General features: G+C 35.4%; 7 protein-coding genes and 1 pseudogene across 10 annotated transcripts; 2 read left to right on the forward strand and 6 right to left on the reverse strand.

The window, feature by feature from the left end:
- Positions 1-210: 210 nt before the first annotated feature.
- On the forward strand, positions 211-4646 carry LOC9317631 (auxin transporter protein 1). 3 transcript variants are annotated; one of them, XM_021028217.1, is made up of 9 exons: positions 211-599; positions 843-1036; positions 1129-1314; positions 1406-1518; positions 1610-1793; positions 2086-2183; positions 2764-2971; positions 3058-3315; positions 4069-4646. In XM_021028217.1, the coding sequence occupies exons 2-9, from the start codon at positions 860-862 to the stop codon at positions 4300-4302; spliced, it is 1458 nt and encodes a 485-aa protein (XP_020883876.1). In that variant the 5' UTR covers positions 211-599; positions 843-859; the 3' UTR covers positions 4303-4646. The 3 variants fall into 3 exon arrangements, with proteins under 3 accessions (XP_020883876.1, XP_020883877.1, XP_020883878.1); XM_021028218.1 differs by lacking the exon at positions 211-599 and adding an exon at positions 611-693; XM_021028219.1 differs by lacking the exon at positions 211-599 and adding an exon at positions 669-687.
- A 4497-nt stretch (positions 4647-9143) lies between these two features.
- LOC9317632 (N-alpha-acetyltransferase MAK3) lies at positions 9144-11509 on the reverse strand. Of its 2 annotated transcripts, none has more exons than XM_021028880.1 (6): positions 11425-11509; positions 11262-11300; positions 10738-10936; positions 10510-10630; positions 10281-10336; positions 9144-9558 (listed from the first exon to the last, which is right to left on the reverse strand). In XM_021028880.1, the coding sequence occupies exons 3-6, from the start codon at positions 10915-10917 to the stop codon at positions 9343-9345; spliced, it is 573 nt and encodes a 190-aa protein (XP_020884539.1). In that variant the 5' UTR covers positions 10918-10936; positions 11262-11300; positions 11425-11509; the 3' UTR covers positions 9144-9342. The 2 variants fall into 2 exon arrangements, with proteins under 2 accessions (XP_020884539.1, XP_002881566.1); XM_002881520.2 differs by having other exon boundaries at positions 11262-11292; positions 11425-11501.
- A 115-nt stretch (positions 11510-11624) lies between these two features.
- On the forward strand, positions 11625-12350 carry LOC9317633 (30S ribosomal protein S31, chloroplastic). The gene is made up of 3 exons (XM_002879683.2): positions 11625-11868; positions 11948-12012; positions 12086-12350. The coding sequence occupies exons 1-3, from the start codon at positions 11712-11714 to the stop codon at positions 12218-12220; spliced, it is 357 nt and encodes a 118-aa protein (XP_002879729.2). The 5' UTR covers positions 11625-11711; the 3' UTR covers positions 12221-12350.
- A 56-nt stretch (positions 12351-12406) lies between these two features.
- Positions 12407-13959, reverse strand: LOC9315797 (lactosylceramide 4-alpha-galactosyltransferase). Its single transcript, XM_021028879.1, has one exon. It carries the CDS (start codon positions 13635-13637, stop codon positions 12423-12425), a length of 1215 nt encoding a protein of 404 aa, XP_020884538.1. The 5' UTR covers positions 13638-13959; the 3' UTR covers positions 12407-12422.
- A 65-nt stretch (positions 13960-14024) lies between these two features.
- On the reverse strand, positions 14025-15743 carry LOC110229218 (annotated as a pseudogene).
- A 415-nt stretch (positions 15744-16158) lies between these two features.
- LOC110224139 (uncharacterized protein At4g19900-like) lies at positions 16159-17941 on the reverse strand. Its single transcript, XM_021027460.1, has one exon. The coding sequence runs from the start codon at positions 17486-17488 to the stop codon at positions 16274-16276; it is 1215 nt and encodes a 404-aa protein (XP_020883119.1). The 5' UTR covers positions 17489-17941; the 3' UTR covers positions 16159-16273.
- A 621-nt stretch (positions 17942-18562) lies between these two features.
- On the reverse strand, positions 18563-20408 carry LOC110228912. The gene is made up of 5 exons (XM_021027224.1): positions 20244-20408; positions 19919-20060; positions 19618-19711; positions 18956-19501; positions 18563-18856 (listed from the first exon to the last, which is right to left on the reverse strand). Exons 1-5 carry the CDS (start codon positions 20332-20334, stop codon positions 18773-18775), a joined length of 957 nt encoding a protein of 318 aa, XP_020882883.1. The 5' UTR covers positions 20335-20408; the 3' UTR covers positions 18563-18772.
- Positions 20409-21572: 1164 nt separating this feature from the next.
- LOC9317634 (uncharacterized protein At4g19900) lies at positions 21573-23059 on the reverse strand. The gene has a single exon (XM_002881522.2). It carries the CDS (start codon positions 22919-22921, stop codon positions 21707-21709), a length of 1215 nt encoding a protein of 404 aa, XP_002881568.1. The 5' UTR covers positions 22922-23059; the 3' UTR covers positions 21573-21706.
- Positions 23060-23288: the final 229 nt, after the last annotated feature.

Below are 23288 nucleotides of genomic sequence, written 5' to 3' on the forward strand. Positions count from 1 at the left end.
CAACTAATGCTTTTTAGTAGATGAAATTTTACTTCAATACGATTTATGTATTTTGAACCCATGTGGCTCAACAAAATAGTTTTTAAAAAAAAAGAATTGGATAGAAGAAGCCGGAAATTCAGGATGTCAAATAGTCACATTAATATTCAATGCGAAAACGTAAAAAAAAGTAAGATGCTACCGTTACCTAAAAAAAGTTAATGGTGTGATTTTACAGCAGTTGTTTAATTTATTTTTTTTTAAAATATAAAAACCAAAGAGAAGTAAAAAAATGAAAAAGAGAGAGAAGAAGAGATTGGTAGTATATAAAAAGGAGAGGGGGGTGAAGCCCGAAGCATCTTATAGTATTTTTAGCTTCATTCCTTCTTTTGCTCAGATCAAAGTCTTCTCTCTCTTTCCTCCTCTGCACATTTCTGGGTTCTCTTCTTATGCTCTGTTTCTTTAAAGACACAGAAGAAAGAGAGTACAGAGTTGTGATTTTCTTAAAGAAAGTGCAAAAGAAGAAACAAGTGACAGCTCAAACGGACAAAAACTAGTCTTGGGTCTTTCTTGTTTCTGATTCTTTCTCACCTTCTTCTTCTTCTCTAAAAGAAGAAAACGTAAGTCTCTCTCTCTCTCTCTCTCTCTTTACTCTGTTTTTATTCACACTAAGGAAGAGAAGAAACTGAACAAAGAACAGTCTGCTTCGTAACTGTCAATTCTCCTTCTCTCTCTGTTTTATATTTCTTGAATTATCTCCAAGATTGAGATCTCTCTTACTCTCTTGTACTCTGTTTTTCACTTAGTTACTTACTAACACAATTGATTCTTTCTCTCTGTTTTCTTTCTTTCTTTTCTCTCAGATCTAGAAGCTAAAAAAATGTCGGAAGGAGTAGAAGCGATTGTAGCAAATGACAACGGAACAGATCAGATGAACGGAAACCGTACCGGAAAAGATAACGAAGAACACGACGGCTCCACCGGTTCTAACCTAAGCAATTTCCTCTGGCACGGTGGCTCCGTCTGGGACGCATGGTTCAGCTGCGCATCTAACCAAGTAATCAAAAAACCCTTTAAATTAAAAGATTCAAAATTTCACTTAGTAAAAAAGATCTGATTATTATTATCAATCATTGTTTTTGGTTTCAGGTGGCTCAAGTGCTATTGACATTACCGTACTCGTTTAGTCAATTAGGGATGTTATCAGGAATAGTACTTCAGATCTTCTATGGTTTACTCGGAAGCTGGACTGCTTATCTCATCTCTGTTCTCTACGTCGAATACAGAGCTCGTAAAGAAAAAGAAGGCAAAAGCTTCAAAAACCACGTCATTCAGGTCCCCTCTTTAAACCCTCTCTCTAATCAAAACCACTAATCGTAATTAACTTTCACTAATCACTATTCTTACTTTAAAAAAAATCCAACAGTGGTTTGAAGTACTCGATGGATTACTTGGTTCATATTGGAAAGCAGTAGGACTCGCATTTAATTGCACTTTCCTCTTGTTTGGATCTGTTATCCAACTCATTGCTTGTGCCAGGTCTGTTATCTTTAATCACTATCTTTATCTTTTTAATCACTCTTTAATTATTAATGGAGGATAATTGAAATATGATTGGTGTTACTTGCAGTAACATTTATTACATAAACGATCATTTGGACAAGAGAACATGGACTTACATATTTGGCGCGTGTTGTGCAACCACTGTCTTTATACCGTCGTTTCATAATTACCGAATTTGGTCGTTCCTTGGCCTTGGTATGACCACTTACACCGCTTGGTACTTAGCTATTGCCTCCATCATCCACGGCCAGGTAATTTTATTAATATAAATTCTTATATTTCACAAAAATAAAATATTTCATAAAGATTTTTCACATTATAAAGATCACTACACTGTCGTTTTCATATATATATGCTTTGCATTGAGGTGACAGTATATGCCTTATTTAAAAAGAGGAAAATATTCGTATTTTCTTTTTAAGATCAGGAATTATTCCCTGCATCTTAACCCAAATCTGTATTAAAAGTGTATATAAATGTACTAATTAGCACTGTTTAATATTCTCCTAATCAAAATTTTGTTGTTAATTTTTGAAATTTTAGACGGAAGGTGTGAAACACTCAGGTCCAACAAAGCTAGTGCTTTATTTTACCGGAGCCACAAATATTTTGTACACCTTTGGAGGTCACGCAGTTACTGTGTAAGTTACTCTCTCTCAACTATTCTTTTGATTTCTTAATGATTACTAAATAAAAGATCAATATATCCAAATAAAAGATCAATAAATTTTGTCAGACATAGTTGAATTACTACTATTTAATTTAAAGCTAAATGGCTGAAAAAGTATATTGATAACTTAAATTGGTGCCTTATTATTAAATTATGGGCTGTATCGTTTCTTCGCCGCTTCTATTGCAGCTTTTGCCGGCAAATAAGGTGTAACTATTATTACAGTCATCATGATTGTCATTATTATTTTTAGCAATCCTTAAAATAGTAGTAATAATAAAATAAGTTGTCCGCAGGAAAAAAATAAAATAAATAAAATAAGTTTTCTTTAAATATAAAATAAAATAATAATAATTATTCCTATCCTTGTAAAGAAGGGAATAACAAACACTATTGCTACCAAAGCACTACTACTAGTAGGAATAGTACGCTTTTGTGAATTGTCAAATACACCCGTTTATGCGTTAATGATTGTGGTGAATCGAATCTTTTACTCGTTTGATTTTTGGATTAAATTATGAATATTATTAACAGTAACTTTTAAATTGTAGTGAGATTATGCATGCTATGTGGAAACCACAGAAGTTTAAGTACATTTACTTGATGGCGACGTTATACGTTTTCACACTAACTATTCCGTCGGCTGCCGCCGTTTACTGGGCCTTCGGAGACGCACTTCTCGACCACTCCAACGCGTTCTCTCTCATGCCCAAGAACGCGTGGCGTGACGCTGCTGTTATCCTCATGCTCATTCATCAGGTAATGCATTATACAATATTATTGTTCTCTCTTTTTTAATAAATTTTGATCATGAGAGGTTAATGTAATGTGTTCTTGTTATGCAGTTTATAACGTTCGGGTTCGCATGTACACCATTGTACTTTGTGTGGGAGAAAGTGATTGGAATGCATGACACAAAGAGCATTTGCTTGAGGGCTTTGGCTAGATTGCCTGTTGTTATACCGATTTGGTTCTTAGCTATTATCTTCCCCTTTTTCGGTCCCATCAATTCCGCCGTCGGTGCGCTTCTCGTTAGCTTCACCGTTTATATCATCCCCTCCCTCGCTCACATGCTCACTTACCGATCTGCCTCCGCTCGTCAGGTATATTACTAACTCACTCTCTTTTAACGCTACATAACTCAAACTTAACCTAAAAAACATTGCTAACGATTTACAAATCAACTTTTTAACAAATGTTACCAATTATAGTAGTAAGATATTTTGAACTCAAATGAAAGAGTCGGTGGAGGAATATTATAGTTGGGGGTAGGGTTGTGAATAGTTATTGAAATTAAAGGGCAAAAACGTCCTTTAAAAGAAGATTGATGGGGTTCAGTGTTCCGTATCTTACGGAAGATAGGATCATCACCCACATTTCTTACTGGCGTCCCCTCCAAATATTTATTATTGAGTTGGTTTCAGCTCTCATTTTTTTATATGATTACATTTAGAAAAAAAATACAATATCTGGTTAGGTTAGTATTTAGTAATTGACCATGACTTCTTTTTCTCTTTCAAAACTGTGTATATTATATTAAGTAACATGAGAAAAACTCAAAAAAGTAGAGGAAAAGGGATAATTTGGGAGGAAAATAGGGGAGAGAAATAGGTAAGAGTCATAATCAGAAATGAGAAGGAGCTGTACAATAGGGACTGTGTGCCTAACATTAATCTAAAGTGAGAGTCTGAGTATGACAAATCACAATCATATCTCTCTCTCTCTCTTATGGGTCAACAAAGCTTTGGATTTTGTCCATTACTATACGACCAAAACCCACAAACACTTACACACACACACTCTCTCTCTCTTTAATGGTTCTTGATTATTTTCTTGTTTTTGGACCTTTCTTGTAGAATGCGGCGGAGAAGCCACCGTTCTTTATGCCAAGCTGGACGGCGATGTATGTGTTGAATGCCTTCGTGGTGATTTGGGTTCTTATAGTCGGATTCGGGTTCGGTGGATGGGCTAGTGTAACCAACTTTGTTCGTCAAGTCGACACTTTTGGTCTCTTTGCTAAGTGTTACCAGTGTAAACCAGCTGCAGCCGCTGCACATGCTCCGGTCTCTGCTTTACACCACCGTCTTTGAGAGATCGAGTCAGGGGTGGTCTAATGCTTTTGTGGAGGGTTCTTAAAATTATTTGTTCTTCTTTTGTGTTTTGTGTTCGTATACGTGAGGGAGTAAAAGTCACGAAAATAGTGTTCTTCTACACCTCTTTAAATGCGTGCTAAGCTCTTAATTTTTTTTTTTTCTCTTTTGGGGTTTTGTATTTTTGTTTTCACTCCTTATTATTTTTTTTTTTGAAATTTGAATAGTCGATAATATGTAGTGTGTGATTTCTTAATTTGGTATTGTTAAAAACAATAGGCTAAGAAATGTATCGTCTTCTCTCCCTTTACTTGGCTTTAGTAACACAAAAACAATTCTTATCTTATGACTTGTATCTCCTTCCTAATTAGACAGTAAATTTTTATTTTTTGTCATTAACATGCACTTACACGGTTTAATAATACACAACGACAATCCGTTTAATAAAAAAAAAATGTAGTAACAAAAGTTCAAATCTTCTAAAATCTATATATATAATGGGAGAGTTTTCTCTCCATCTAGGGTGTCCACATCAGCATCCATGTCATCATAATTTATTTTTTTTGTGGGCTCCACCTATTTCATTTATTAAAACAAAAACAATTAAACTAAAACTAATTCACACATTAAATAAAAATAATAATTGACAAAAATTAATGAAATATTATGGAAAAACGTAAAAAATTGTATATTAGATCATATACAATATGAAAATTTTGAATAGAGATTGAATAAATTAGATCATTATATTTTAACATATAATGAGTAAATATTTTTAAATAGTTAGAGATACGAAAAAAGAAACTTATCATATATTTTAATGGTACAAAATTTATTTTTTAAGAGTTACAATTATTTAGTAGAGTAAAGAAAATAAGAGTTAAAAAACCAAATTTAAAGGTTTTTACTTAAAATAGAAAGCAATTCATTTCTGGAAAATAGACATTTAAAATTTGAGTACCGATTAAAAAATAAAAAGAATTTAGAACATATTATTATTTATAATTATAATATAATATATATTAGTATATTTTCTATATTATTAATTTTTTCTAAATTAAAAAGTGAATACCTAAAAAAGAAAAACTAAATATTAATTAGTGTTTAGAAAATTAACATAGATTGAAAAAAATTAAGGTGATTTGCAATAATAAAAAAAACTATCCTGAACTTCAAAAATAAAAATAAAATAATTTTATCGAGTATTAAAACTGTGTAATAAAAATATTTGAGAATGCTATTTGGAAATTAGAATAGTAATGGTAGATAGAAGAGTTTTTCATTAGAAATAAGGGAAATTGTTAAAAATACCCCTTTTGGTGTGCCTCTTTTCAAAAATGCCCCTTTTAGATGTCCATTTTAAAAAATGCGCCTTTTTAAATCTGAAATTTTTATAAAGTTTTATTAGGTTTATAAGGTACTTATGGATTGTAACTACTACTTGAAGACTCGATCCAAGTATTTATAAAATTTTATAAGGTGTTTTTAAAGGTTTTACAAGTTATTTTAAAGAATTTTTTAAGGTTTTTCAAAGGTTTTACAAGATATTTTAAAGGTTTTTAAAAGTATTTAAAATGCATTTATAAGGTATTTATAAAGTATTTATAAGATTTTAGATACATAGAAATGTAGTTTGTGTATGTTTTAATAATATTACATACATATTTGGGTAAATCTTATATTTTTAAGAGCATTTTTTATAAGGTTTTTTAAAAGGGGTATTTTTGAAAAGTGGCATTGAAAAAGTGGCATTTTTGCAAAAGCCCCTAGAAATAAAAAGGATTTTTTTTTTAAAAATAAATGTATTTTAAAATTAGAATAATTTTTATGAGTTCGTAAGTGTCACATTAAGAATACTTTCTAGAATCATAATATACGTTAAATTATATATGTAGAAAGAGATTTTTGTATTTTTCAAATGGTCAAGATAAAGTGCAAAATTTGCACCTTGAAATCCTATGTTTGCGAATAGGAATGAGTCTATGAAATCTATTTTCTATAAAGCAATTTTAGATGCACCAAAACATGGTAAAAAAAAGCTTTATGATAAACATCTCCTCAGATTTCTGTTCACTTTAATAAAAAGATCATGAAACTTATAAAAAAAAAAATTGAGTATCGAATGATATGAAGGAGAAAATATAAATGATCTAAGGAGAAAAGAGAGTAGATGTTGGGAGACGACGAGTGAATCATAGAAGATAACGAAAAATATTGTAGTGAAAAATGTGAGAAACGTTTTACTATGTTGGAAAAACTTTATATCTTACTCATATTTAAACATGAAACTTTTGAATTGAGATTAGAGAAATATAAAATTAGATAATTATATCTTAACATATAATGCGTAATTATTTTTAAATAGTTAGAGATAAGAAAACGGAAACTTATCATATATTTTAATGGAACAACAATCACTTTTAAGAATTACAATTATTTAGTAGAATAAAGAAAGTAAGAATTAATAAATACCAAATCTATATATATAATGAGAGAGTTCTCTCTCCATCTAAGGTGTCCACATCAACATCCATGTCATCACATTTTCTTATTTTGGTAGGATCCATATATCTTATTTATTAAGAAAAACATATTAAAATAAATTAATTCACATAATTTATATTATTACCCTCCATTTAAAAAAAAATTACAAAAAAATTAAATATGAAAAAACGGAAAAACAAATATAAAACAGATAATGAATAATTATATCTTACTCATATTTAAACATGAAACTTTTGAATTGAGATTGGAGAAATATAAAATAAGATAATTATATCTTAACATATAATGCGTAATTATTTTAAAATAGTTAGTGATAAGAAAACGGAAACTTATCATATATTTTAATGGAACAACAATCACTTTTAAGAATTACAATTATTTAGTACAATAAAGAAAATAAGAGTTAATAAATACCAAATTTAAAGGTTCTTACTTAATAAAAAAAGTAATTTATTTCTAAAAAAAAAAAATTAAAATTTGAGAATATATTTGTTAAGGTTAAAGTATCAATTCCTTATACCGGTTAAAAAATAAGAAGGATTGAGTACATATTATTGTTTATAATTATAATATAATATAAATAGTTAAATTAAGAAATTTGTCTATATTATTAATGTTTTCTTAATTAAAACATGGAGGGTTTTATATAAAAAATAAATACCTAAGAAGAAAAACTAAATAGTAATCAGTGTTTAGGAAATTAACATAGAATGAAAAAAAATTAAGGTGATTTGAAATAAAACAAAGACCTATGTTTTAGTAATGGTATATTGAAGAGTTTAATAAAACTGTGTAATAATAATCTAATCGAATAATAAAATTGTGTAATAATAATATTTGAGAATGCTATTTGGAAATTAGAATATTAATGGTATATTGAAGAGTTTTTTAATTAGAAAGAAGAATGATTTTTTTTTTTTTTTAAATAAACGTATTTTAAAATTAGAATAACCGGATTGAGGACGAACGGCGAGGTAGACAATGATTGTGGTTGATTTACTCTTACTTTGTTTTGTTATTTCAGTTCAAATCTTCTAAAATTTAAATAATTAATGGGTTTGATTTAGAAATATTAAACCTACGACTTGTTTTTTGATATAATAAATTTATCTCCTTATAAAATAGCTAATTCTTAGACTTTTGCTATAATTTTTTTAAATCAAATATTCATATAGAGATTTTTTCATGAATTTTTTTTTTTTGATAACCCAGTATCCAGACCACACTGTGATCCGACTAGCCCACTGGGCCTAATCCCGCATGCTTGGGATTTTTAAGCCTCCACTTAAAGGCCCCCTGGAACTGGTGGTCTGGGACGCTGCGCCCCACAAATAAATTGCGTAGTGACCGGGACTCGAAGCCGGGTGGCGGGTGCCTCAGCCGAGGTTCCTTTCATGAAAATTTTAAAATTATACTTAAGTAAAACTCAATCTATTTAGAAACTTTTTTACTTAATGGCAGGTAGTGTTTAAAATTAAAAAGGGAACATGGACAAGTTGGACCGACGGAGCCGGTCATATCCTTTGGGCCACATGGGTGTGGGGTGAGGTCGCACGTGGATTCTTCGTCCGAGTCACGTGCCATTATTTACTTGACACTCTTCTTCTTTTTCTCTCTGATCAGAAGAATGGATCAGAGGACCGTTCTTGTCTCTCATATTAAATATGGCATGTGTTCGTTCATTCGTACTCAATCGTTTACCCTTATCATATGCTCTGCTTTCACATGTACTTTGCCCCCAAAAAAATATAACTATATATTTAAATTATTAACTAATATTCTCGTTTGAATCCAGAGTCGATTCTTGTACTTTCCATCTGACTTTTTTTTTTTTTCTTGTTTTTGGTTAAAAAAATAAAATAACTTTGCATAAATGTTTCTTCTAATAGCATATAATCTTTATAGAGAAAGAAGAAGTGAGAATGTGACACAATGTGAATGTGAGTCATATTATGCGATATGGAGTAGGACCGACCCTTCGTAACGTTGGTTAGTGAGTGGGTTCAAATAGTCAATAACTATTATGTGATGAGAGGTGAATCTTGCTTGTTTTTAATTTGTTCTGATTTAGGCCATGTGAGTTTTGCGACTATTTGAGGTTTTTTTATTTCTTGATGATAAACATTTTTGTAAGTGGAATATATAGACTACCTGGATACAAAAAATCTTGGCTAAAATGGATAAATCTAAGTATCCAATAGATAGTATTTCATAATATATCTCATACCAATTAATTTAATCATGTCTTTTCATATCATTTTGAGATCTTTCTCTCCTTTGGCCTCGATCCATTATTTGACATCTTGGAGAGCTAAAGGGTAAACCATGTTTTCCAATCATCAAACAAGAGAGTTGAAATGTCCCGATTAATCGCTTACTATATAACAGGTTGGACTAAGAACTTAAATCCAGTCGAGAATACTTCAAAAATATGGGACTAGAACACATAATATTTCTTCATACGAAACAGAACATAGTCTTAGCATGTTCAGGATTTAGAATACATTGAAGAATCACACTCCTTCGTTCATGGCCTTAAGGTACACGAGGCCTAGGGAAAGTCTCGTACTCTTGTTGGGTTTGATCTTGAGAAGGTATTTGAGGTACACGCGGCTTAGGGAACAAGAGCTTCAGGCGAAAAGCATCCATCCCATTCAAGTAATAGTGGTATAGCCGTTTGGCCCTTATAAACCCGAGGCGCCCATATAGTGCTAATGCTCCTTTGTTACTCACTTCTGCCTCCAGAGTTACCTTCAATCATACATCTTTTCATTAATTAGATTGCGTAATCACACAACCATACTCTCAATCCCATCTTGTAATCAGACAATGAAGAGCAAATGCCACTCAAGAGGTGTTTTTTTTTTGCAATCTACTCAAATTACAGTAAAGGGATCTCACAGATACAACAGAAAATAATTTGTTGAATATACAATTAGTAAATGGGAGACAAGGATTTCTGATTTCAAATTACCATTTCAGTTACATACCAATGCTTATTGATATAAGTAGTCATGGACTACATACAAGACTTATATGTCATATGGATACTATGTGAGAGACAGGCATTCTGCTTCCAAACTACAACATCAGTTACATAACACAATAACACTGCGTCCAAACGAATATCAAACGGTTCCAATTTTAGGAACACGATTACTACAACTCTATTAGCTAGAACCAAACTTCTACACTCAGTGATATACAAACTTATTATAGCTAAACAATCAAATGCAATAGGTACACTTGCAATGATTAGATGCAGCTATATCACCTAACCTCTGAAATTCTATCCTAGCATGATAAAAAGGAGGAAATGTTTGAGGACATGTAATGTAACTCCTCAGAGAAGATGGTTCATAATGTCTATCTACAATTCTACTACCAGGTAAGGATATCACTCTAGTGCCATCAAATAATTAATTTCGCCAGAAAGGGAATAAAGAGAGAAGTGAATTTTGTGAGCAGCATACCTCTTCACAGCCTGACTCCATCATCACTTTTATCGATCTTGTGACCAGCTCTGAGGCTGTAAAGCACAATGATAAGTAAGAACACAAGAATTTATAAAATTAGGAGAAAGGCATGGCTTTGCAGTGGATCAAACACGATCAGAACCACAGGAAGTTCAGTTATCGCTACTCCAGAGTCCAGAATCAATCTGATTGTATAAGAAGTTAGGGGCAGCAGCTTGAAAATTACCTATGCCTCGGCCACGATATGGTTTAATCACAACCAACATGGCAATGTACCCTCTGAAAGTCTGTCGATGATCCCCCATCTTACAGACTACGGTTCCTACGCATTTACCTTTGTGAAAGGCCTATTAAAAGAAAAGAAACAAATGCTGCTCATCAATCCATCAAAACATAAGTATCATACTATCATGAAAGTAAAGCAATTATAATCGAAAGCAGAGTATCAAAATACCAGGAAGCATAGCTGTGGCCAGAGGTAGACGAAGTATCGGTAAGTAAAGATGGAGTAAGGTTCACTAAGTTCTTGGTCAACAAGAGACATAATCAATGGCAGATGATGCTCACCAGCATAACTCGTGTACTCAATCTCACCCTCATCGAATTCTTCTTTATCTTCCATATTTTTCTCCATTGAACCCGAATGATATATACTTATAAAGATAAAGATGAAATTTTGATTAGTTGTTTATATATTGATGATCTTGTTCTTACAGGGAGTGATGAAAAACTTGATGCAAAGTTAGAGAAGATAAAGCAGAGCTTCGAAAGTAGTGATTTTGGGAAACTAAAGCATTTTCTGTGAATCGAATTAAGTTTGAGTGATTGTTTCAGAATTGAAAGTGCAACGTTTTCATGACAAATTCAGATTCCTCAAATCAACAGCTGAAGTAGAGTCTATAACACTCTAGTAAATCAAACGACTTTGGCTAAAGCAAGTTCTAGAAGATTTGAGAGTTCAAATACAAGAGAGCTTACCAATGTTCTGCGATTGGGAATAGTAAGAATCCTGAGCAGCTTAGAAGAACAAAACAACACAGATTAAAATACCAAGTGATTAGAGAATTAGAAAGAGATATGATTATAAAAATCGAAACTTTTCAGAAGCCAAGATCAATGAGTCGATGATAATAATACTTACCAAGAGTTTGAGCTTTGTGAAATTCGAAGATCAAAAGTTTCGATTGGGTTGATATCTGAAGAAGAAAGGAAGCTCCAAAGAGAAGAAGAAGAAGAAGGTCGATTACACACGTGACAAGCATGTGTAGGGTTCTAAGATAAATTTGGGCTTTTAACAAAAAGCCCAATTTAAATAATTATTAAAAATTAAGGCCCAAATAAAAAGCCTATCCTAAAATCATTTTTCTACTCTCACTACCTTATCTTCTTCTTCTTCCTCTCGAACACATTCGAAAACAGCACACGGCGATGGCGTCGCTTATACTCGGAGCTCCTCCGCGAGTCACCGTCGCTTTATCTTCTTCACGGTTATCATCATCTCACTCAGAAACCGCCGGTGTCTCTCTCTCTTGCTCCACTCATCAATTCTCTCTCTCCACTTCATCCTCCAGCTCAATTCCACTCGGTAATCTCTCTCTCTCTCTCTTTCTTCTTCCCAATGCTCTCTCTTAATTCGTCAATGGCATAATTCTCCGGTGTACCAGTGTACTGTGGTAGAGGTGACCGTAAAACAGCTAAAGGAAAGCGTTTCAATCACTCTTTTGGGAATGTAAGTATTCAATTTCTCTTCCGATTCTGTAATTTTACTTTTCGAATTCGAAATTTTGGGTTTATGTGAACAGGCGAGGCCGAGAAACAAGAACAAAGGAAGGGGACCGGAGAGAGTACCGGTTCCTCCAGCACCACCGAGGAAAGATAAGTTTGAGAACGACGAGAAGATCAAAATCGACATCGACGAGTCTCTCTTCTCTAATTAGAAAATGAGATTCTTCATTCACTGTAATTTTAATTTGTTTTTAGAAACCTTTGTTGATGCTGCGACTCTTTTGTTGTTAAAACATCTCCAAGTTCTCATCTTTCTATGAAAGTTTGCTTCTTTATGATTCATTGAGTCTTTTACATTGAAAAGTAAAGCAAATGTGAACAATGGAAGCAAACGAAGAACGAGAATCTATATACTTAAGTGTGGGAATTTGTGATGTTTCTGCAGACTGTGCAATGAGTGGAGATGAGAGTGTGCATTACACTTCCTTCTTCAATCTTAATCTTCCTTGTGACTTTGTTCCACAGATGTATCATGTAACTCCCTTTGTTCATATCCTGTACCGTCTTCTCTACCCATTTTGCTTCTCTTGTGGTTGCAGGTTTCTTGAAAAGCTTTTGGATTTTGATCCAATTCACTGGATAGAAAGCGTCGGGGGAAAAGATTGTGAGGTTGTATCCAGGTTTGTTTCCTAATCTCTTGATAACTCTAGAGACTAGGTAAGGGCTGTTGTATCCCCATCTGTTTCCGTCGAATGTTGTGGCATACTCTTGCAAGAATTCTCGCATAAGCGGATGGTAGATGTCAAAGACCATCACTGCGTTGTTTAGTCTTGTCCATCTCTTGGTTCCTGGATCAATACTCTGTGCACCAATAGCGTTTCTCAGTCCTGTCATATCGTTAAGGAAGATGATGTCTGTGTCTAGATAGACTCCTCCGTATTTGTAGAGTACCGCGAGTCTTGTTAGATCAGAGAGATTCATAAACAAGGGGATAGAACCGGGATCCATGTGGCCACTCTTTAGCCTTTTCAGCCAAGCCTCGGCAGGAGTGTTCTTGACGAGGAACGGGATATCTAAAGTTACAGCAATGAGGTTGAAACCTCGATCAAGCAATGGTTTAAGGATGGTGTATCCTCTGGGGGAGTCTAAGGAGTTGGACAAAATCGCCAAGCAAGCACCAGGATTGGTGGTGAAGAGAGTATCAACAGCTAACATCTCTCTTGGTCCAAAGGATTTTGCGGGAGAAAGCCAGATCATAAAGAACTGAGCTGAGCAATTGTTGATGTACAAGTCCAAAACTCTTTTATGGAATCTCTTGTTCTTGGTAGTCGATTTCAGTATCTCCAGCTCAGGTAGCTTTCTTCTGAACCAGTCAATTCTCTCGTTCTTGCTAGCTTTACGAGGAGGCACCAACGGATCTAACTCCTTTTCGTTATACTCCGAGTCCAAAACTGAGTTGATATTACAGCTACTACTCATGGGGCCATAGGGTCTGGGAAGAGGCACGTTTGGTTTGAACGGTGGGTTATTATCAGAGACAGTAGAGTTCGGAGATTCTATGTAGAGGAGATACAATAATAAGACAGAAAACGTGAAGATTGCGAATATTGGTAACTTCCTTGCTCGCATCTTAATCCTCTGAGTACTCTTGCTAGGTATCCTTGTTAATTACCTTTGCGTTAGACAGAATATAGATCTTTAGGTAGTTTATATATAGAGATACACTTGGTACCTTATTCTAGAGGGAATAAGAGTACATATATTGCCGCTCTTGAACATTAAATCCATAGAACAAAGTTGTTTCGGTTTAGGTCACCTAGAAAACCGGGAGGTCCTAATTGGAGTTGCAAGAATTTTCCTGCGAGGAACTACAATCTCAACCAATTTCTTGGTGCCACGTGTAAAATCGGTTTGGTACCTTCATGGCCGTGAGACCGACCTCTCCCAAGCATGTTTGTATAGTTCCTACTCACAGGCACGATTTTTAATAGAATGACTTGAGAATTCATAAACAGAAGAAAAATTGGTGACGTTGCTTGAAACACAAGTCATAATTCCTAAGTTTTGCATTTTCTCTATAAGAATTACGATTTCGAAGTGGGGAAACCATTTTAAGATTCTCAATTTCACCATATTATTCAAAGCTTATACTAACATACAAAAACAACTCGAAAACAGAAGAGAATTCAAAGACCAAGAGAGAGTACTAACTGAAAGAAAAGTAAAAGTGAGATGGTCTAGCAAAAATAAGTTTTAAGAAAAGGCAGTGTAGATAAAGCATTAGTTTGTTCCCAACTCCTAAGTATAACGTGCAACACAATTACGATAGAGCTCAAATGAGAAGTCACACTCACAGCCAGAATAGGTAGACTCTTGTACGTGAATTTGGCTTGGCCTCCAAGATCAGTTTAGCCAATAAAAAACTAACACATGTGCTCACTCTAGGTTAGCTAATAAATCGAACTTGTTCTGCAGGAGGACCTTCGGCTGCAGAGGTCATGAGATGTATTACAATGTTGTGGTTTTGGCCTTTTCAAGCATGTTATTTAGGCCTTGGTTTACTGGTCTTGACTTGAGTTGCTTTGCATCATAATTGCATCGTAAGCACTGAGATCCTCTACATGGTCTATAAAAGCGTAAACTCTACTACCATTCTCAAAACCTTGGATTTCAACAATTTGGAGAGTGCTCCTTTCGGGATTGAAGTAGAAAAGATAAAACGGTTCTTTAGATATATGATCCAGCGACAAAACAATTTCACCTGTACCGGTCACCCCAACAACGAAATCACTGTAGCAAACATCGATGTCATTGAAGAATTCATTCTCAGGCAAAGTGTAGACATATTTTGACCATTCTTGTTTTTCGGCATCTTCTAGAACCGACATACACAACTCAATGTCATCAACATCATACTTCCAAGTAATCCCACATAGTTTACCTTTATAGTTTATCAATTTAATTGTATATTGACAACGAAAGCGTTGTGCGTCAATAAACTTGAAATCTTCTACCTATGTAATACAAAACTCCATTGGTACATATCCCATTAGATTCAGGACGATAATATGCAGGACAACGGAAATTCTTCCTCCACCTCAGTTTTTCAGTCCCTAATGTCAGAATTTTATGATGAGCCCATACCTTGAATTGCTTGCCAATCGGATCAAACCCTAAAAAGCTTGATTTTCTGCGGCTGATAAATTCAGGTAAGATTGCATACTGTCCCGTAATAACGTTACATATCATAGGCAATTTTAATTCATCCTCCTTTGCGATCAAAAAGTCAGGGAAATAGATCAAACCAGAAGCATAGCTCCAAATCTCTTCATAATTCATCTGTCCACGGAACTTCGAATGAAACTTTGCGGATACTACAAGAGACTTCTCGTATGGATTTTGAGGATAAGGTGACGAGTAAAAGAGCCACTCGCCGTCTCCTTCGACCCCAAATAAGATACGTGGACGAGCTGAAGACCTGGTCAAGAACAACTTGGTGAAATGTGGAAGGCGAAGCATGGACCCCCATAGCTTCGATACGCAACGAAATCTCACGATTGACTTTGCCGGCAATCTCGAGAGTATCTCAAGAATTAGATCATTTGGGATGGACTCTGAATATTCTCCTTTTGTCGTCGAACTCGAAGATCGTTGATTGCCTTGAGACATGGTTGGCTTATGTTTTAAGCAAGCTTGTTCTCACTGATTGATCTACGGAGGAAAAAGAATAATAAACTAGGGTTGAAGATGAAACCCTAATTAAATAACTAATTAGGAAGATCAATGAAGGAATGAATTAATACTTTTTAATTTTTTTTACTACAAGCCTATAAGTCTATAATGTATAATATTATCAATTTTTATCTGAGGTTTATATTATTTTGGTAAAATTTATATATGTTTCTACTTTCTAACATGGCTTCAATTGGTGATCCATTTGGATAAAATAATAAGAATTTCTCCAAATTCATTCCTCTGTTTCTAAGTTCTAACAGTCATCTACCACAAAAGCTACAAATATAGACATATAGCAAGAGAAAGGGAATTTCATCAACAAAATAAAATCAATGACGAGTGATTTTGGTGTGTAGCTTTTGAGCTATTGATACGTGAGTCGCAAGGCAGTTAGGTTTATATATCAAACATCAGGTAGCAGAAATCAAATTCTTCCGTATTTGGCTGATAAGTGAGAAAAAAAAGTGTTTGCCTAAAGCCATTTGGGCTTTGGACACAATCTTACACAAACACATCTATTTGATTTCCAATCATCTCTGAATTCCTCTGCAAACAATACAATGGTCTGAAATTATGATGTCTATGACACTGCCCTTACCGATCTTAAGTTTTCTGGTGATCTTGTTCCATAGATGCAGCCCATAGCTTTCTCTGTTCAGCTTCACCAGATCGGTTTTGAGTATTCTCGAGTCATTGCTGCTCCTTGGCGTTTGAAACAGTCTTGGAATGTTTAACCAAGTGAATGGATAGAATGCTACTGGTGGCAGTACTGTGAAATTGTCCCCAGTCGTTTCTCGTGCTCTTTGCGCTACTCTGGTTACCAAGTAAGGACCATTGTGTCCCCATTTGTTCCCATCAAAAGTCGAAGCAAACTCCTCTATGAAACTGAAAACAAGCGGGTGATCTTTCTCGAAGATCAGAACCGCGTTGTTCAACCTTGTCCAGTTCTTTGAATCTCCTTCCACCACTGTTTGTGCGCCAATAGTATTCTTCAACCCTTTAAAGCTCCTTGTGACGATGAAATCGGTATCTAGGTACACACCTCCGTACTTGTAAAGAATTGCTAGCCTCGCGAGGTTTGAAAGATTCTGCTGTAACGGTATCTTTCCCGGATCTCTTTTGCAGCTTTTCATTTCTTGAAACCAAGATTTAGCCGGGGTGTTCTCAAGAAGCAATGAAATGTCTGGTGTGGCTGCAAAAACCTTGTAACCGCGATCAATTAGCGGTTTTAGGATGCTATCTCCTTGTTGAGAATCCAAGGATCCCGATACAATCATTAAGCATCCTTGAGGATGAGATTTAAAGACGCTTTCTACAGCCAAAATTTCTCTCTTCCCGAAAAACTCTGCTGGTGAAAACCATGTCATGAAGAATCTAACCTCACATTTGTCGTCGAGAGAGTCAACAACCCTCTGATGAAACTGCTCTGAAAGGTTGGTTGACCCAAAAATCTCGAATTCTGTAAGATGTGATCGAAGCCAAGCGATCCTCTCTCTGCTTGTACTGTTCTTTGGAGGAGCCAATGACTTTCTCTCCATTTTGTTTATTTGTATTACCTCAGAGGTCGGTGAAGACCAGAAGAAAGTTGATTCTAGTGACATGTTTGAGACGATTGTTCCCGCGACAACGAGCAGCACTATGACCCCGAAAATGGCGGTAGAGAATACCGGGGAATTCGTGTGCCTGAATTGCCGGACATCAAGTACTTCTGAGAGACTCTTCTTGTTACAATTATCATTCTCCATTGTTTCAGAATGTCTTGAAACAGAGAAGGAAAGTCAAAAACTCACATGGAGTCTAAAGCTAATACAGATTATAACCTCCTCAATTATAGTTTCATTATTCTTCTAAACTAATGTGATTTAATCTAAGTAGCTGAATTCTTTAAATGTAGATTAATGTGATTTGGTCTAAGTAGTTAAATTAACATAAGTGGAAATGTTGAGGTAGAATTAAAGAAGATGATGTCTCTGTTTTTAGGTATTATTGTTTTGGAAGTAGGATATTATAAGGTTCTTCATGTTTTATTGGCTTTAAAGAAAACTTGTTAAACTATACAAATACATGTACAGTTTCTAAATATTGTTAGGTCAATCTTACGTGGGAGTTTGGTTGTCATGTATAGATAATATATGATTGTGGAATATACTGAAGATGTGCATACCACTAACTTATAAGGAGTACCATATTTGTTTAGCTGTTCCTGTGGATGATTTATCAACACTAATGCATGTTCATACATTTACAAATGTTTTTTTGTAAAATCAGTTTTTCAATATTGTTTTAAAGATATGTCATTACAAGAAATTAACAAAACGAAACTAATTATTCTAATTAAAATTTTCTTGCCAAACTATTTAATGATACCAATTGATTAATTTTACCAAACTCTTTAAAGATTTAGTTGATTTTTTGCCAATTATTTAATGACTAATCGATTTGTGTTGAAAATTATGCATGATACATGCGGCATTTTTCTTTTCTTTGTCGGCATATGTTTTGTATTTGTGAGTATACGGATTACAATAAATTTATATAACCCTTTATTCTTTGGAAAATCAAACGAAATCTCCACACTACTACTATTAGCAAACAATCCTCAAAAACCTCCACCGGAAACAGAGTCATCGAGAGCTTCTTTACCAATGGATCAAAGCCCACTCCTTACCTTCTCTTTTGATCCACTAGTCAAAGGCGGCAGCGTTTTGATGTTTTGATAAAGAAGCTCTTGAAGACTCTGTCTCAAGTGGAGGCTTTGAGAACTGTTAGCTAGTTGCTACAGCAAAACAACCAGAGGAAAACAGTCTAAACCGTGAACTGATGATTTGAAGAATATATATCTTTCTCTAAGACTCGGCTAGGTTCAACTTGATTGGCCGATGTACCCATACATATAAGTATATAACCACCAAATGGTTACTAGGAAACAAAAATCACTAATGAATAGGTTCGAAAATAGTACTACGTAGCATCTATAATAATATGTAGTTTCCATAGAGTGTTCCACCAAAGCTGAGGGTATTTGGATATTAGGATGACTCGTTTTTGTTCATCGAGTTTGTAGGAGCATTGATTGTTACCCTCAGATTCTTCGAAACGCTATGCCTTATGTTCTGCAAAGCGAAACGTACAATTTTGTGGGCAATTTAAAGCTTGCAAGTTATAACTAACTAACTAGCTTCAATGATTAAAAGGAATAAGGGGATGTGTACCATGTGCCTCAAAGCCATGTCTAGAGACGACCTAGAAAGAGTTCTCCCGAAACCCGAGCAGGTGTTATCGTCAAATTTTGGAGGTGGCAGTTTCCTCATGTTCACAACTCTTTCCACCATTTGAGTCCCCATCAACACAGGATTCACATCATTGCTAATCTTGGACCGTCCCGTTGATCTGTCCGATGAACTGTGGACTCTGCTTCTTGAGGCTGAGACAGGTCTAGCACGTGTTTCAGGGATTGTTGGAGTTGTAGATTTAGCACTAGAGACTGACTTTCCCACCGAGGATGAACGGGTAAGAGCAGATGCTCGTGGATTGGATTTGTTTGAAGTGGTTCTACTATTTTGATTCGAATTTCGAGCAGAGTTGGTTAGTCTTGTGGAAGATAATGTGGCTCGTGAAGTGGGTGTGGCTTGTCTTGACGGTTTACTGCTTGGTAATACTTCTGCAGCTGTGTTGGCTTGTTTGCTAGAAGCAGTTCTTGGGGTTGGCTTGGAAGCCTTAACGCTCCGTGTCACAGGTTCTTGCGGAATGTTTTCAACCTTAAAGCAAAAGCATGACAAATATCAATCTTGTCTGTGTCCCCTAAAGACAAAGATGGCTAAACGAAGAGGATTCCAGGAAAGTAACATTGAGAGTAGTTAGAATCGGTTCTCACCCGTGGTTTCAGAGCAATGGACCTAGCTTTAGGCTCCTTGACGTTAACCATTGAGTTCTGTTTCCCTCCTAGTGTCTCAGGAGCCGCAAGTAACCTGGAATCAGATCATCTCTAGCTGAATATCTCAACAAAAAGAGAGTACTCTATTCGAAGATTCTATCTAACTGCAGCCAATAGCAACCAGATGAGACCAGTCATGCAGACATATAAGCCTATTAGAAGCATCACCATTGGAACACTACTATGACAGATAACTCATAAACATCTCAAAATTCACAAGAAAAGAAAATCAAAGAAGTACCACTCGTAATCTGACTTATCGTTCTCAGAGTCCAAAAACTTTTCAACAGCGCTCATAGGCAGCTTAACACAGCTCCTTTTCAAAAGCTCCAAACTCTTTGTGCTAGTCTTGTCAACACTGTTTACTCCTGTCAAAATCAAACAGCAATATTCAGGAAATCAAAATGTTGACTAGAAATCAGCTACAAGAGCTAACCAATCAACTCTATATTACTCAAAACGCACGAAACTAGTTCAAATAAGCTGAGTTTAAGCATTATTTCTTAGATTTAGGTTCCGTGAGCTCAGATTCGGAGAAATTGAAGTCAAATTTGAAGAAACGAAGATCCAGTAAAACTGAATCTTCTCGCGTCTTCGCATCTCCAGGAATAGAGAGAGTTCTTCATCTCCATCACGAACCACCACCACATTCTCCATCAACAAAGATTGATTCAGTCGTATATTCACGAAACTGCCACTGTTCTGATTCTCTCAGGTGCTCTCTTATTTTTTCTGGAGGTGGAGCGTTAATTACGTAGGGCCTAGTGACTGAATCTAAGATCTGAACCGTTGGATGTACAACGGCGATTGACTGATCGGACGGTTGATTTTTGAATTGGACTGACCAATGAGGGAGCCTCGTGTTTCGTGTGAATTCAAACTCTTCACTTCTTTTATTTGTTTTTTACACATATAAATCTACACGGCCCAATAGCTTATTCGTTGGGCTTTTTAACCCACAAAAGCTCGCCAATACTCTGATTTTTTACATTCTCACCAAAGGGTCTGATTTTTTGACATGATAAGGTAAACATCCCCCTATTAAGCTCTTTGGTCTAAGAAGCATAAACCTGTAATGTGTTGAAAAATAATTTTGTAAGCTGTTGAAAAATGCTTAACCTCTAATGTGAACTGTGAAGGCTGTGATGATATGGAAACAGCAAGACAGCCAGTTTCTAGGAGACCGAAACTGAGATCCATGTGAATATTTCTCAATTTTTTATAAGATTTATTATTTTGTTAATATCTATTTATGTTTCTAAATTTTAACATGGCTTCAATTGGTGATCCATTTGGAGAAAAATAATAAGAATTCCTCCAAATTCATTCCTCTGTTTCTAACTTCTAGTTCTAGCTTCTAACAGTCGTCTACCACAAAAGATACAAATATAGACATCAAGCAGTGTTCAAGAAAGCGCTAGGCGCTAAGCGGGCGGTGACCCAGTGCCTAGCGCCTAGAACGCTTAATCGGGGCCTAGGCGATTTTTTAGGCGGTTTAGACGTTTATAACATAAAAAATTATAAATATAATATTATATATAAAAGTTATATAAAATATCTATATAAAACTAAAAATTATGAAATTATAAACAAAAACTAGATAAAACATTTATTTATATTTATATTAAAAAATATATGAATATTTATAACTATATATAAAAATAAATCTCTAATTGAAATTGAAAAAATACATTAAACAAGATCTATGTGATTTTAGGCGGTCAAGGCGGTAATCTAGGCGTCGCATGAGAGCCTAGCGTCTAGTCGGAGCCTAGGCGACCGCCTAGACCGCTTTTTAGAACACTGACATCAAGACAATGAAATTTCATCAACAAATAAATGAGGAGTGATTTTGTTCTGTAGCTTTTGAGCTTTAGATACGTGAGTCGCAAGGCAGTTAGAATTATATATCAAACATCAAGTAGCAGAAATAATCGTCTTCCGTATTTGACTGATAAGTGAAAAAAAAGTGTTTGCCATTTAGGCTTTGGACACATATTTCACACAAACACACCTATTTGATTTCCTGTCATCTCTGCATTCCTCTGCAAACAACACAGTGATCTGAAACTATGATGTCTATGACACTGCCCTTACCGATCTTAAGTTTTCTGGTGAACTTGTTCCATAGATGCAGCCCATAGCTTTCTCTGTTCAGCTTCACCAGATCGGTTTTGAGTAACGTCGAGTCATTGCTGCTCCTTGGCGTTTGAAACAGTCTCGGAATGTCTAACCAATTGAATGGATAGAATGCTACTGGTGGCAGTACTGTGAAGTTATCCCCAATCGTTTCTCTTGCTCTTTGCACTACTCTTGTTACCAAGCAAGGACCATTGTGTCCCCATTTGTTCCCGTCAAAAGTCGAAGCAAACTCCTCCATGAAACTGTAAACAAGCGGGTGATGTTTTTCGAAGATCAGAACCGCGTTGTTCAACGTTTTCCAGTTCTTTGAATCTCCCTCCAGTAATGTTTGTACTCCTATTGAATTCCTCAACCCTTTAAAGCTTCTTGTGACGATGAAATCGGTATCTAGGTACACACCTCCGTACTTGTAAAGAATTGCTAGCCTCGCGAGGTTTGAAAGATTCTGATGTAACGGTATCCTTCCTGGATCTCTTTTGCAGCTTTTCATTTCTTGAAACCAAGATTTAGCTGGTGTGTTCTCAAGAAGCAATGAAATGTCTGGTGTGGCTGCAAAAACCTTGTAACCGCGATCAATTAGCGGTTTTAGGATGCTATCTCCTTGTTGAGACTCCATGGATCCCGATACAATCATTAAGCATCCTCGAGGATGTGATTTAAAGACGCTTTCTACAGCCAAAAGTTCTCTCTTCCCAAAAAACTCTGCTGGTGAAAACCATGTCATGAAGAATCTAACCTCACATTTGTCGTCGAGAGAGTCAACAACCCTCTGATGAAACTGCTCTGAAAGGTTGGTTGACCCGAAAACCTCGAATTCTGTAAGATGTGATCGAAGCCAAGCGATCCTGTCTCTGCTTGTACTGTTCTTTGGAGGAGCCAATGACTTTCTCTCCATTTTGTTTATTTGTATTACCTCAGAGGTCGGTGAAGACCAGAAGAAAGTTGATTCTAGAGACATGTTTGAGAGGATTGTTCCCGCGACAACGAGCAGCACTATGACCCCGAAAATGGCGGTAGAGAATACCGGGGAATTCGTGTGCCTGAGTTGCCGGACATCAAGTACTTCCGAGAGACTCTTCTTGCTACTATTATCATTCTCCATTGTTTCAGAATGTCCTGAACAGAGAAGGAAAGTCAAAAGCTCACATGGAGTCTAAAGCTATTGCAGATCTTAAGAAAGGTATATAATATAACCTCCTCAATTAATTGTTTCAGTATTTTTCTAAACTAATGTGATTTTTTCTAAGTAGTTTAATTCTATGTATTATGGTCATATTTTGGAGGTGGCAGTTTCCTCATGTTCACAATTCTTTCCACCATTAGAGTCCCTATCAACACAGGATTCACATCATTACTAATCTTGGATCGTCCCGTTGATCTGTCACCTGAACTGCAGACTCTGCTTCTTGAGGTTGAGACAGGTCTAGCACTGTGTTTCAGGGATTGCTGGAGTTGTAGATTTAGCACTA

The sequence above is a fragment of the Arabidopsis lyrata genome (genome assembly GCF_000004255.2).
Source record: "Arabidopsis lyrata subsp. lyrata unplaced genomic scaffold ARALYscaffold_4, whole genome shotgun sequence".
Lineage (NCBI taxonomy): Eukaryota > Viridiplantae > Streptophyta > Magnoliopsida > Brassicales > Brassicaceae > Arabidopsis > Arabidopsis lyrata.

Bases quoted from the DNA above. Each gene is read 5' to 3' on its own strand.
- LOC9317632 (XM_021028880.1), bottom strand. From the start codon at position 10,917: ATGGAGAAAAATATGGAAGATAAAGAAGAATTCGATGAGGGTGAGATT. The intron at 10,337-10,509 runs GTAATTTTCAAG...TGTGCTTTACAG, and splicing joins ATATCGTGGCCGAGGCATAG to CCTCAGAGCTGGTCACAAGA. The intron at 9,559-10,280 runs GTATGCTGCTCA...GTATGATTGAAG, and splicing joins TGGAGTCAGGCTGTGAAGAG to GTAACTCTGGAGGCAGAAGT.
- LOC9315797 (XM_021028879.1), bottom strand. From the start codon at position 13,637: ATGCGAGCAAGGAAGTTACCAATATTCGCAATCTTCACGTTTTCTGTC.
- LOC9317631 (XM_021028217.1), top strand. From the start codon at position 860: ATGTCGGAAGGAGTAGAAGCGATTGTAGCAAATGACAACGGAACAGAT. The intron at 2,972-3,057 runs GTAATGCATTAT...CTTGTTATGCAG, and splicing joins TCCTCATGCTCATTCATCAG to TTTATAACGTTCGGGTTCGC. The intron at 3,316-4,068 runs GTATATTACTAA...CCTTTCTTGTAG, and splicing joins GATCTGCCTCCGCTCGTCAG to AATGCGGCGGAGAAGCCACC.
- LOC9317633 (XM_002879683.2), top strand. From the start codon at position 11,712: ATGGCGTCGCTTATACTCGGAGCTCCTCCGCGAGTCACCGTCGCTTTA. The intron at 11,869-11,947 runs GTAATCTCTCTC...CCGGTGTACCAG, and splicing joins CTCCAGCTCAATTCCACTCG to TGTACTGTGGTAGAGGTGAC. The intron at 12,013-12,085 runs GTAAGTATTCAA...TTATGTGAACAG, and splicing joins TCAATCACTCTTTTGGGAAT to GCGAGGCCGAGAAACAAGAA.
- LOC110228912 (XM_021027224.1), bottom strand. From the start codon at position 20,334: ATGGAGAATGTGGTGGTGGTTCGTGATGGAGATGAAGAACTCTCTCTA. The intron at 19,712-19,918 runs GTACTTCTTTGA...ATCTGATTCCAG, and splicing joins GATAAGTCAGATTACGAGTG to GTTACTTGCGGCTCCTGAGA. The intron at 18,857-18,955 runs GTACACATCCCC...TTCGCTTTGCAG, and splicing joins ACATGGCTTTGAGGCACATG to AACATAAGGCATAGCGTTTC.
- LOC110224139 (XM_021027460.1), bottom strand. From the start codon at position 17,488: ATGGAGAATGATAATTGTAACAAGAAGAGTCTCTCAGAAGTACTTGAT.
- LOC9317634 (XM_002881522.2), bottom strand. From the start codon at position 22,921: ATGGAGAATGATAATAGTAGCAAGAAGAGTCTCTCGGAAGTACTTGAT.